This window comes from Notechis scutatus, chromosome 1 (genome assembly GCF_049901735.1).
Source record: "Notechis scutatus isolate UNSWTSFEM ecotype Mainland chromosome 1, rNotScu1.2, whole genome shotgun sequence".
NCBI lineage: Eukaryota > Metazoa > Chordata > Lepidosauria > Squamata > Elapidae > Notechis > Notechis scutatus.
In genome coordinates, this window is record NC_142009.1 from 258,967,125 (window position 1) to 258,980,590 (window position 13,466).

The 13,466-nt window shown below is 35.3% G+C and overlaps 1 protein-coding gene across 9 annotated transcripts in view; it reads left to right on the forward strand.

Moving 5' to 3' along the window:
• Positions 1-499: 499 nt before the first annotated feature.
• The window catches only part of PPFIA1 (PPFI scaffold protein A1), a 54,192-nt gene continuing 41,225 nt past the window's right edge, over positions 500-13,466 (forward strand). For all 9 annotated transcript variants that reach the window (XM_087951148.1, XM_087951149.1, XM_087951151.1 and 6 more), the window contains exons 1-2: positions 500-1,900; positions 3,156-3,419. In XM_087951148.1, the coding sequence (XP_087807274.1) occupies positions 3,156-3,419 (264 nt within the window). In that variant the 5' untranslated portion in view covers positions 500-1,900. The remainder of the gene's footprint in view (positions 1,901-3,155; positions 3,420-13,466) is intronic.

The window sequence follows — 13,466 nt, forward strand, 5'->3', positions numbered from 1 at the left end:
GTCATATATGTGGACACATATGTGTCATATATGTCATATATGCATAATTTTATATTTATTTTGTCATGCTTATGTAGTGCATATTGGTGTGGGTGACCTTTTCAGAGCTGTATGCAACATTTCATTTTAATGTATGCCGATTCGTGTACATTCAAAGTGACAATAAAGTTATTCTAAGTCTAAGCTATTCCCCCTTAAAATTGGCAAAGAGGCAACTGGACTTTCTGTTTTTTTTTTTTCTTCTTTGAAGACGTTTCGCTTCTCATCCAAAAAACTTCTTCAGCTCCACTGGATGGTGGGAAAAAAATGGCAAGAAGCCAAGAGTCAAGCCTCCTGGGGCATCTCTCAGTAAATACTCCCTTGGGACTGTTGAAAAAGGGGGCGGGTGGAAGGGAAAGGGGAATGTGGGCTTTCAATTAGTACTGCACACGTGTTGTTTATTTAGGAGGAGGACCTCCGTGTTTGACGGACCTACTTCCCAGCTATGCCCACATGGGGGGAGAGAGAGAGAGAGACCGCGGCCAGCTTCGTCTTCAAGCTCTCAGGAGGGACCCCGAACCTGCCGCCAATGCCCTGAAACCAACCCCCCCCACAACAATCTAGTGTTGCTTCGCTGAGGGAGGGGGAGTAACTTCCCCTCGCCTTCCAGGGCGAGACGAAGGCCCCGCCGCGCTGCATTGTGGTCCTCGCCGTTGTATGTTGAAGCCGCAGAGGCTGTCGGGAACCACGGGAGGTGGCGGCCAAACTCCGAGCGGCGGTCGAGGGCCCGGCTGGAAACAGGCACCCCATCGCCTCCTGGAGCTTCTCAAGCCTTCCCTGCAGCGCTCTCCCGGGCCCGGTTCGCCGTCGCTGCCGCCGACCGTCGTTGGGAACTCGGAAGAGCCTTTGGGAGCATCTCCGAATTTAGCTACCTCGGATGGGGATGTGGAGGCAGGAGGCGGAGCTACCTGGGCAGAGAAGGCCGAAGTTGAGAGCGAGAAGCGGAGCGCAAAACTCCTCCCGGGCGCGGTGGGTCCCTTGAGGCCTCCGAAAAGCAGCCCTCCGAGGCCCGGGAAAGTCTTTGCGCGGCTTCCCGGTGAGGTGTCCGTGTGTGGGGGGGGCGAAACTCCGAAGAGGTCCCCCCTCGGGGCTCTCCGCCCCGGTCCTCTCAACTTTTTCTCCGCTTTCTGTGCTCCTTTTAACTCTTCCTTGCCTCGTGAAGGTGGCGGTGCGGAGAGCTCCCGCCTTCCCGTGGAAGAACGGCAGGATCATGCTTGGCACCCACATCCCAAGGACGGTCTTTGGATCTTGGCTCTGCTTTTGAAGTTTTCCTTTCGCAGCAACGTCCCCCCACCCCGAAAAGAGGAATTATAAATGCACGGGAGAAGACACGGAAACTTAAGAGACGGAAGATAGGAGTGTCTTCTAGTGCCTCCGTGAGAACTATACCAATTTCAGCTACTACTTCTTCTCCAATTGTTGAAGTAAATGCCATTGTGACCTAAAATAAGATTTCTACATCATGCACAATTTGCCGGCTCAAAGACGCTGAGAAAGCATTCGGTCTTTCTTTTTTTGCACATAACCTCTCGCTTTTGGAAAAAAAAAAAAAAAGATTTGTGGACCAGGCTTCGAATAAGGGAGCTTAGTGTAAACATACGTTGTTTTAACCCTTTTCTTACCGCGGAAAACTAGATTAATTGATCCTCCTGTTGGCTTATCTTTTGTTAGGAAGATTACTTATTGCCTTTGTGTGACTACCCAAGGTGTGGATTATTTAATGAATGAACATTGTAGTCAAGGTGGATGGCTGCTCTACCATTTCAAATGCTTTTGGAAATCGTTATGCAAACTTGCTGAAAAAAGCTGATATCGTTGGGAAAAATTGATCTCTCTTGACAAATCTCTTTTATCAAACAAGGTAAGTGGATCAATTCAGGCTCGCACAGTAAACACATTTTATGATTATGAGGTGTGATGGATTTACTAGAATAAAATAACGAAGGAGTCCATTCTGAACATGTTAGGTCAGTGCTGGTTACATTGTTTAGCTTTAAATGATTAAACTCATTCTCATTTTATTATATAGCTTTTAAAATATGGGAACTCAAATTGGAATAGAGAAAATGGTGTATGTTTAGCTCAATAATTACAAACTTGTAAAGGGTAAAAAACTTTGAAACTAATTTGGTGGCCTTTTAATAAAGAGAGCTGTTTTCCTTTTTTTATTACTTACTTCAGGGAACTTATTAAATAAACTTATCAATAAGTTTGGTAAATATGCTTTGGTACAGTGTATTTTCTAATGCTGTACCAAAGAGTTTAAATCCCCATACCTCTTAATTCAAGCTCTGAAATTTATAGAATCACAGAAAAGTTTATCATAACTTATTAATAACATCCAGCATTCGCTTGGGATAGGAGGATTCAGGTTCAAGGCTTAATGATTTATTTGTGATAATACTTATTTTTTCTTTTGAACTTTTTAAATATAGTATTTCATAAAAAGTTTCTTCTTATTAATTAATAGCATCTAATTGCAAAATGGCACCTATGCTGTTTCTGTATTGATATATTTCTTTTTTTAAAAATTGTGTGACCATCTCCCTCCCACCAAGCTCAGAGAAATGAAAGTAGGTAGTAAAAGTTTAAAAATCAATTAAAGCAATTATAAGAGTCTTATAGATACCAGTTTTGTTCCAGTAGACTATGATGGTTGATTAATAGTCACATGAACAAACAAGTTTGCTTTATACCTATTATGTCTTTTGCTGAATGCATTTTTTCAAATTAATCTATCTGCAATAATGCTACTGATGCATTTTCTGTACTAGCAATTATTAATGCAAATTAGAATGTCTGTACTTACCCATGCTGGAATCAGATAAAGGTCTATCCCCCTATACTTTTCTTAGGCACCTACTAAGGTAAGTTAGAATTTTAAACAATTATCCATGTCAAGTGAACTTTAGCATGGGCAATTATAGGGAAGTTTTACCAAGTTATATGTTGCACACAGATGTCTGATATGGTAAATTTGTAATGAAATTGTGACAAATTCAGATAAGTATAATTGGATACTTGTAGCTAGATAACACTGTAGCATCTTAATTTTGTTAATTAATATGAATTGGTATTTGTATGATTTCATAACTAATCTTAACATTAATTTCAAGATGATGTGTGAAGTGATGCCAACCATCAGTGAGGCAGAGATTCCCTCAGGGGGAAGTGGAAACCGTGGTTCAGGTTCTCCCCTTCAGTCGGATGCTGATTCCCATTTTGAGCAATTAATGGTATCCATGTTGGAAGAGCGTGATCGCCTCTTGGACACATTGCGAGAGACTCAAGAGACACTTGCATTGACCCAGGGTAAACTACATGAAGTTGGTCATGAGAGGGATTCTCTACAACGACAGCTTAATACTGCACTTCCTCAGGTATTTATTTAAATGAAAACTTTTTTAAATTTAAAAATGTTAAAATCAATATTTTAAGTTTAAATTCTTTAAGTATTTACTTGTCATGCAAGAAGATGTAATCTAATGATCATGTTTATAATGGTGGGTTTTCTCACAGAGAACCTAACATTAAACCAATGCTTGACAAGAACTGTAGCTTTTTAAAAACTTGAGTAGAATGACCGGCTAGAAGAAAAATAAAAAGTATTTACAAGATTAGCAGGTGTAGCATCCTGCTGTTCTTCTGACTGCAGTAGTGCTTTGTCATCATAATCTGTCCCTTTCTTTATAAGGAAAGACATTTCAATTTTAACTTACAATTGTGAATCTGAAATATAAAATTATGCAGCATATTGTGACTTAGCCACTATAAGTCTTAGTTTTTCTCTTTGAAATTTCATATAAGTAGTTTCACTATATTATTTTACTAGTCTGGCTGATTAAAAACTCTGAACTGTAATGCATACAGTATTTTCTAAGGAAAAGTCTGAGCCTTCTTTAAGAATGACTTGACAAATGGCACCCATAGAACTTTACATCTGAGAGAAAATTTCATGTTTTCTCCATGGTAATAATGGCAATACAACATAACCATAATTTTCCAGTAATATAACACTTCCCCAATATTTTGGTTGTGGTTATAAATATATTGTGGAAGAGGATCTTCACATATCAAAAGATAGGAAAATCAAGGTTCATATGAATAAGATCCTTTATATAGATTTGTAATAGCCATAGCTTGATTCCACTGTATAACATATATGAAATATTATATTGTAAGCTACCCAGAATCATTGACTAAGATAGGTGGCCATAGGAATTGAACGAATAAATTATAAAGTTGTGTAGATGAGCATATTTGTGTGTGCATACATGGTATATGTTTATGTATGTATATTTATACATGCATACATATTTGAATATCATTTACAAAGTCTAAATCTCTCTGCTTCCTATAGATAATTACTGGAAATCATTAAATAAATTGTAACTCATTTTCTTCTCTGCTTCACTAAATTAGATAAAATGTGAATAATTGGAAGTCCCTTATGTGATATGTGGTAAAGATTCCAGATTTTTAAAATGTTTTCTTTTTGGTAAATGTATTAAACATTAGAGTAAGATTAGAACTAATACAAACTAAAAAAATAGAAAGTGCAGAAAAGTAGAAACAATATAGTAAAAGAAATATATAAACAAATGATTTCTCCCTTCATAAGTATAAACAATTTTAGTAATTCATCACCTTCTCTTAAAACACAATAGCTGATCTTTTCTTCACGTATTTTATATCTTATCTATAAATGAATCTTTAAAGCTTAATTGTTTAGTTCTAGTTAAGTCTATTGAAGGTCCAGAGATAACTGAATCTATTTTAACCTTGATCAAATAAACCAACTTGTTAATGTAAATGTTTTTAAATTAACTTTTTATCATTCTATAAGCTGCCCAGAGTTGCTTCAACAGTGAAATGGGTGGCATTTAAATTTTTACAAAAGTTATATTCCTTTCTTTTTACAATGTTGATTTTTAATCTCTTCTAAGACTGTCCTAGAACTTGATTTCATTTTTTCTTTGTCCCTTCTCACAAAGTCCTTTAAGACTTTAACAAGTCTCCTTTGTATATCCAATTTAAGAAAATTATCCAGATCACTCTTTTGGTTTGTTATTTGTATACTACTAATTATTTAAGACATCAACCGGTTTTATTTGTATATCTGGTGTAGCATCTTTTTCCATATCATTCTTGTAGCCTCTCATTTTTAAATTCATTTTGAAATCAGGAATGTCTTGTCTGGTAAAACTTGTTCTTCAGCTGTAACAACTTTTAAACATAGTCTATAATGACAGACACTTTTAAAATTAAATTCCGGGTCCATTCTTTACAAATACCTTTAAATGCATCCAGTTAATGTATTTTGCTCCATTCTATTGTATTGGTGAAATTTAAGTGTTTTTCTTTTTCAATTGTAATCTTTAGTTTCTTCTAGTTCTCTCTTGTAGTCAACTTTCAAAATCGTTTCCTTTCTTCTTTTTAAAGAATTCAAAGCAACATCATTATCTCGCAGGAAGAATTTTTATAATTATTTTCAAAATCTTATTTTGAATCCTATCTGGTCCTTAATCCTTTTGTAACTTTCCAAGATCAACATTCTAATCATCTATTTGCTGTTTATTCCAAAAGGGAAAAAATGAGGTCCTTTGCATTTAAAACTTTTGCTAAAGATAGAAGGAAACTCAATCAGTGCTCTAAAACTTGTCACTGCAAAGATTCCTAATACCTGAAAGCAGTTGAGCAATTTCCAAAAGTGATTAAGAAATGAGGCTTGGCAAACCTTAGATCCATATAGGCTGCATTCTGGCTGTGAGCTGCTTGAAATCCTCTGCTCCCAGCCCCTCAACTTACAAGTTGACCACAAAAACCTCAGTTTCTGCAGTCTGTTCATGAGAAACAGCTGTCTGGAGAACACGTGGTTGGTTTCATGATCTTTACTTTTTCTGGAGAGATTTTGCTGTCTAGCCACTGATCTATGATGCAATTTTGTCCCTGCTCCTTCAGGAATTGATTTCTAGTTCACTATGAATCCTCATCAAAACTCATCCCAATATATTTTTAAAAAAATAATTTGAAAATTGATGTCTGGGTTTTGTTTTTTGATTCTGGGTGTTGTCCATTAAAAAAAAAACTTCAGATCTAAACATAACCTTTGTATTCCTTGGTGGTTTTGGAAAAAATTTGCAAACAAAAGTATTTCTTCTGAGATTACTATTAGGTGAAGTTCAGATCTTAGATAAATGGATTTAGGATATCTTGTACTTAAGGGTTCCACCCCCTCCCTTCCAAAGAGCATGTTTATATTCGTTTGTTTTGCTTTAATGGCAACTGCTAGGAAAATGAAGGAATTTGTTACCCTTCATTCTTTCTGTATTTTCTTTTAGAAATTTGTAAGAAAATGCATAATTCATAATGAAATAACCACTGAGAAAAACATGTAAAATACCTTAAAGGATGGATTTAGGGGAGGTGTAGTTAAAAATTAATAAAATACTGCTCAGACACGGTCATAGAAATGAAGGGCTTGGACTTATAGCTTTTGCCTAATGAGATAGATATAACTTTCTTTTGAAACTGAATTTGTTTTTGAAGTAAATTCATATATTTGGCTAGTCATATTTATATTTTTAAGAATTTAAAGTTCAGAGCCACCTGATTTTAGAGAACAGCTTGGTCACAGTATTTTCTATCCTGATCATTTCTTCATTTGGTTACTGTAATGTGTTATGTATGGGGCTTCCCTTGAAAACAACCTGTAATCTTTCAGTAACTCAGAAAGCTACAATGACAATTGTAATTTAAACAGCCAAAGAGAAGCATACTATCAATTATTACATCAATTCTGAACAAACTGTTCTATCTGCTCATTTGCCTCTGGGCATTATTTAGTGTCTACCTTTAAAATGTAATGTAATGATTTAGGAGCCAAGTATTTGACAGTAAGTGCCATTTTTCCTACATCACAAAATCTCTTCTTGGGATCTTTCTGTGGAAAGTACTTTATATTGATTCATGTTGAAGAAGCTTTGTGTCTAGACCTAATACAGTAACACATATAGCTTTTGAGAAGCTTCAACTAACACCCCCCCAAAAAACAATCTTTAAGTTTCCAACAAGGCTTAGGCAAACTTGATCTATATTCCATTTTTCTCCATAATTTGCACAGGCGGTCCTTTCATTTTTGAACTCTTAAACCAAGCAAGACAGAATAAGTGGTGATTTAGAGCAGTGGTCCTCAACCTTTGCAGCTTGGTGGCCTGGCTGGGGAGGAAGGGAACTGGGCCGCATGAGCTGGTGCATGCATGTGCATAAATGCAACTCAAGTCATGTGAGCGGTGGGACAGTGTGCATATGCATGCAAGTACAACTCAACTTGTGCAAGTTGAGTTGCATGTGCATATGTGCATGTGCCCTGTCCTGCCACTCACTCAAGTCGACTGGCTTGCTGCTCTCACAGCCTGGTTCCAAATAGGCCACGAGCTGTTACCCCGAGGTTGGGAACTTCTGTTTAGAGTCCAATGAATCCAGGAATATGGCAGCGCTGGCCAGGAGAACTTTTGCATACCTATAGTCTATATGTATGTATCTATCACCTTAATCCTGTGCTGCTGTGATTTACTGTACACAGGAGTGCACTAAATATGATTTGAGAGCACCAGCTAATGCAAGTTGTAGTTTTGCAGGAACCAGGTTTATCTGGTATGGCTACATAACATTGGTTATGGGAGATTGATTAGATAGTTTTCTTACTCAGCCTTTAAGATCTTTGAAATATGTCTAATTTGTGATGCAGTAAAAGAGTGATGTTTTAGAGGCAGTTACTTAGTTGTGGCATTTTTAGCTTGAGTGCCCTTGTTATGGAATGCTTTCAGCATCTTTATCATTGAAATGTTGTTCTTGTGGTTTTGTTGGTTTCGTGTCTTTACTCTTTTATAAAGATTAGTGATGTATAAAACCAGTTAATTATTGTTGTGCTCTGATTGTAGAACATCCTTCTCAAAGAGTAGAGATTTCTGATGCTTTTTGGCACCATGTCAAAATCTGTCAACTTTCCTAAGTATTTAATGCTGATTTATCTCAGTCTGGTTGCTGGGAGTAGTCTCATTTTTATAGTTTCTACTGTTTGTCTTTATTTTATTGTTTGTAAAAAAAACAGAAAAAGTGTACATGAAGAGTCATCTTTTAGAAAATTCAATTTTTAGAGTAAATTTTATTTATACATTTTTCTTTAACATATATTAGTGCTTAATAAATAGTGTACTGTATGGGTCAATTTATGTATACATAATAATAATAATAATAATAATAATAATAATAATAATAATAATAATAATAATAATAATAATAATAATAATAATAATAAATAATATTTACTTGTATATAGTAGTATTCTTCCAACTTCTAATTTCTACCTCTGCTGTCGAACCATTTGTAAAATAACTCCCATGTTAAAAAATATTCTGTATCTTTATCTTTTATCTTTAATGTTAACCCATCCATTTCCGCAGTCTAATATTTTTTTAATTATGCTTTCATCTGTAGGAGTTCCCTTATTTTTCCAATATTTTACAATGCTTGCTGCTGTCAACACATATACCGTATTTGCCGGCGTATAAGACGACTTTTTTGCCCTGAAAAAGATGCCTCCAATTGGGGGGGTCGTCTTATATGCCGGGTCGTCTTATACGCCGGCAAATAGTAATTGGGAAGCACTGCGGCTGCTGCCAGCGGCTGAGGCACTTTGCGCACCGTGGAAGCGAATCCGTGAAGCCGAAAGGAGCAGCCAGCCTTCTCCCAGCTCCCAAGGAAGCGAGGCTCGCACCGCCCGAGCTCCGCTGAGGTATCCGGCTGGGGCTGTCAGGAGTTGTTACCGCTGGCGCGGCTCGCGCGGCTCCAGTCCGCGTTGCCTCGGGAAGGGAAAGGCAAAACCAGGAGCCGCTGCTGCCATTGCAAAGCGCCGCCGCGGCTCTTCCTTTTTGCCTTTCCCTTCCCGAGGCAACGCGGGACTGGAGCGCAGAGGCGCCAGCGGTAACAACTCCTGACAGCCCCAGCCGGATACCTTAGCGGAGCCCGGGCGGTGCGAGCCTCGTTTCCTTGGGAGCTGGGAGAAGGCTGGCTGCTCCTTTCAGCTTCACGGGATTCGTTTCCACAGTAGACAAAAGTGCCTCAAAAAAAAAAAAAAGTGCAAAAGTGGAAGGCGTGCGGAAGAGGGGGCGAGTATATAACAAACTATATTTTGAGTGGAAATGTTGGGGGGTCGTCTTATACGCCGGGTCATCTTATACGCCGGCATATACGGTAATATTAAATATACAACCACTTTGTCATATTTTTGGTAATATACCTAACAAAAATATTTCTGGCTTTAAGTCTACATGTTGCTTTATCATGTTCTCTAACCAAGTATGTATTTTTGTCCAATATTTTTTTGCTTTTGGGCATGTCCACCACATATGGTAGTGTGATTGTATTTCCAACATTTGACAGACATGTTTTTGAACATCTTTGTAGTCTTGCAGGTGGCAAATGAAAATTCAATTTATCTTCAATTCATATCATTGTACAATCTATTTACAATTTTTATATTTTATTTCTAGTTTTCATTTTACCTAATTATAAAAAGAGAAATGAAAAATTAAGCAGATAATTTAGCAGTCTGAATTACTAAAGACTTCCAATCAAGTGGTAAAATGCTTATTCAAATATGAAAAGAGATAAATTCTTCAGAAACTTGTATAATTGATAGGTAGAGAATTGATATACAAGTAGAATACTGAGATATTTAAGTTTTAAGTAATCAAGTTATTTTAATTGATAGGTGGAAATTAAACTTATAAAGATACTTTGATGCCATTCTGAAATTCTTAAATTAGAAGTTTATGTGTTTTTTAGAATTATGAATTGAATATTTAAAATTCAGTAAAATAGGCAAGAAATTTGTTAGTTTCTGAATAACTTGTAACACTTAAAACTCCAAGTTGTTAACATTTTGAATTCAGTACAAATATTTTAGAAAATGCGACATCATATTGTTCTGATCTTTATATTGATTTATTGATTTTTTTAAAATCAGTGTAGAAATATGCAGTGTTAAGTAGATTTTGTGTGGTGTGATTCTTGGACTACATGCAATTTATTAAATCTCAGCACATGGTAAAAATAGTTTCTGCTTCAAATGTAGGAAAATTTAATATTTGCACGATGAAATCTGGAATATAGTTTCATAGAAATAAAATCCTATTTTGCCTCCTGGAATGTTGCAGTTGTAGAAATCAGACATTTTTTCATTATATTTCTTATACATAGTTTGATGTATCAGAAGTGCTCTATTATGTGCTTTGGATAATTGTGATATAGTGTCATTTATATATTGTACATCATACAGGTAGTCTTTGCTTAGCAACTGCCGAAAAAAAAACTTAATGACCAATGCTTTCATTTAAAACATTCACAGCATTCCTCAGTCACACGATTGCCATTACAATCAGTACACATGTTCTTTGCCTGACCTTTTTCCCCCCTCTCTTCGCAGAGTAGAGAGATTGGATGGGAAAGGTTTACAAGGGAATAAGTGGGCACACAATGCGGAATAGACCAAGCTATTTGTGTAGTGTGCTTGTGACAGCCAGCACCACAACATTTCTTTCGATGTATATTCCCCATTTGTGCTGGCTTTTTGTACTTCCTTCCTCTCCAACGTAAATACAAACATTAATTCCTTTCTTGCTAATTATAACAAGGGAGGATGCATTCCAAAGGGTTTGAGAGTCATTAGGAGGCAAACAAAACTGGAAGGTGTAAAATTAATTTGTTTTGTTACTTTCATGCCTGCTATCCTAGTCCCTCAGTTAGTTTCCCAAAGTATGGGGAAGTGAGGAAAGGGAAAACATAGTTGTGGTTATGTGTTTTCCTACTTAGTGGCCACTTCAGTTAATGATAGAGCTGCTGGTTCCAAGTGTGATTGCTAAATGAGGACTACGTATAACTTATACATTTCATTTGCATGCTAGCTAGGGCTGATAAAAATTGAAGTTCAAAACATTTGAAGATACTATGCTACTTATTCTTACATAAATTTTGAATCATTTTACATATACAGCAGGATTTATTTGGTTCTCCTCACTCCTTGATTGTACATACTTCTGTTTTCCTCACCAAATGGCATCACCTGCTAATTTTGACTGACTATAGAAGTTAAGCTGGCTTGAGTTTATTTGGTCCTTGACTAGAGAACCAGCAAAGGATAACAGGGTTGTATGTTAGACTAAGACATCTGAAAATATCCAGGAAGCAATGGCAAGCTACTTCTATACTGTTGCCAAGAATATTGTCTAATTGTAGTCACCACACATCAGGCTGTTTTTTACCACTATATATTTGCTCTGGAGGATTCCTTCAGATATGTAGAGCACAGTTCAGGAGGTGGCTAGGGAAGAAGATGGAAGATATATCTCTCAAACTTTTAATATTAAACATTTTAGAAATACTAAACTAGCACTTGGATTTGTAGTATTTGAAATTGTGACCTTTACATTGCATCATTTAACTGATCTTTGCGGAGGGGGGGGTTAAATTACATGATGAGAAGGATATGCAAATACTGAGTAAATTATTAAAAGTTATAGTTGGAATTGCATGGTGAATTATAGTTACTTAGTTGGTGAAAAGTGAAATGCATTCTGGAGGGAAGAACATTAAAATATTAAAATTGTATTCTCAAAATTCCTTCATGTTAACATAAAATAAGCAGCAGTTTTGTCCAATTAGTTGTTCTGCTTTACAATATATTACATTGTATAATACTGAAAGCAGAATGTAGTAGAAACACATAAAATTTAAAATACAGTATAAACACTTTTGGCAACTGATTTGTTTTTCAGGCTGTTGGATTTAATATTCCGGATTTTGGTGTGAATTTTAGTTGCTAAAGAGACAAAAAGAAATCAAGCCATTTTAAATATTAATGTTCATTTTGTATTGATGCCATAAAACACTTAAATGTTTAATTTTATTTATTTCTACTTACACATGTTCAGATTATATAGATAACAGAAAGCTCTTCTCACCACATTTTATATCCTCTACACTTCAGCAAATTCTTAAAGCCTCTTAAGTCAAGTCTAACAGTTCTGTCTGCTTGCATTCCAATATGATGACCCAAGTAAGCAGAAAGGAGCTTAGTTGCTTTACTCTACAACCTTTTGATTTTTTTTTTTTAAAACAAGTTTTATTAATTTTTAAAACACACAAATTGTCATTATTCATTACATGTTTAAACCTTTTTTCATTGTCAATTTAACAAGTCAGATAAATTATAATTCTGTTTTAAACCATTTCCATACAACATACCAAAACCTCTTATTCAATTTCTCTTTACTTCTCTTTACTCTTATTCAATATCATTATTATTATTTCATCTGTTTCTTTCTGACTTAGTTACCATTATTCTCAATCTATATTTCTACAATTTTTAACTAATTCTCCCCCCAAAAAGACATATACACACAACACACAAAACATAAAAAAAAATCTTTCTGGAAAGTAACTTGGACCCAGGTATCTCTCTCTTCATGGACTTCAATTATATTCATGCTCATCTTACATATCATTACTTATTTTATTTACCATTCTAAGCCTTCTATATTAACTTCCCCACACATTTCACACTTCTTACTTCTATCTTAATTAATCATCTTAATTTGAATCATTATATTTATATCTTTTGTCCATTTTTTATCATCCCTTTGTCTCATTCCTTATATATATAAAAAAAAAAAGAAAATAAGTTTCTCCTGAAATCATTAATCAGAGTATGATGCCTTTCTATCTCCCCTAAGTTAATCAAATTAATCTTTAAAATAATATCTAATACCCAATCCGATTTTGCTTGGTACATTCTATCTAACTAATACATCCAACATAATTAAGTACATAATTAGACAATAAATCCAAATATTAAAAAAAGATACTATAATAAAAATTTTATAATAACATCAGTACCATAGTCTTATTAAACTCTTTAATTAAAACAATATTCTAAACCTCCCCTATTATTAGGTTTTAAAGCCAATCATTTTTAAACATTTTAACATTTTAACCTCTTATCAACTCTTAAATCATTACAATACTACCATCTCATCTTATGTACCTTGCAAAATCTTTTTTTTTTTAAAAATTTATACTTTATCCATTATCCAAAAAAATTTCTTTTTTTCATTTAATTTCAAAACATTGTAGCTTTTCTCCACCTTTTCCCTTTCTTTCTTCTCCCAACAAACCTTTCTACCCCCTTCTTCTAGCCTCTGCCTTGCCAGCTTCCCTTCTCTGTCGTATTCCTTTTCCCTTTTGTTTACTATCATCATATTGGTTTTGCACCTTATTTTTCCCTTTCTTAAATGTTTTTTTTAGATCTTAAGTCCTTAAGTCCTTTAATTTTCTTTCTTTTTCTTCTTTTCTTTTCTTTCTCTCTT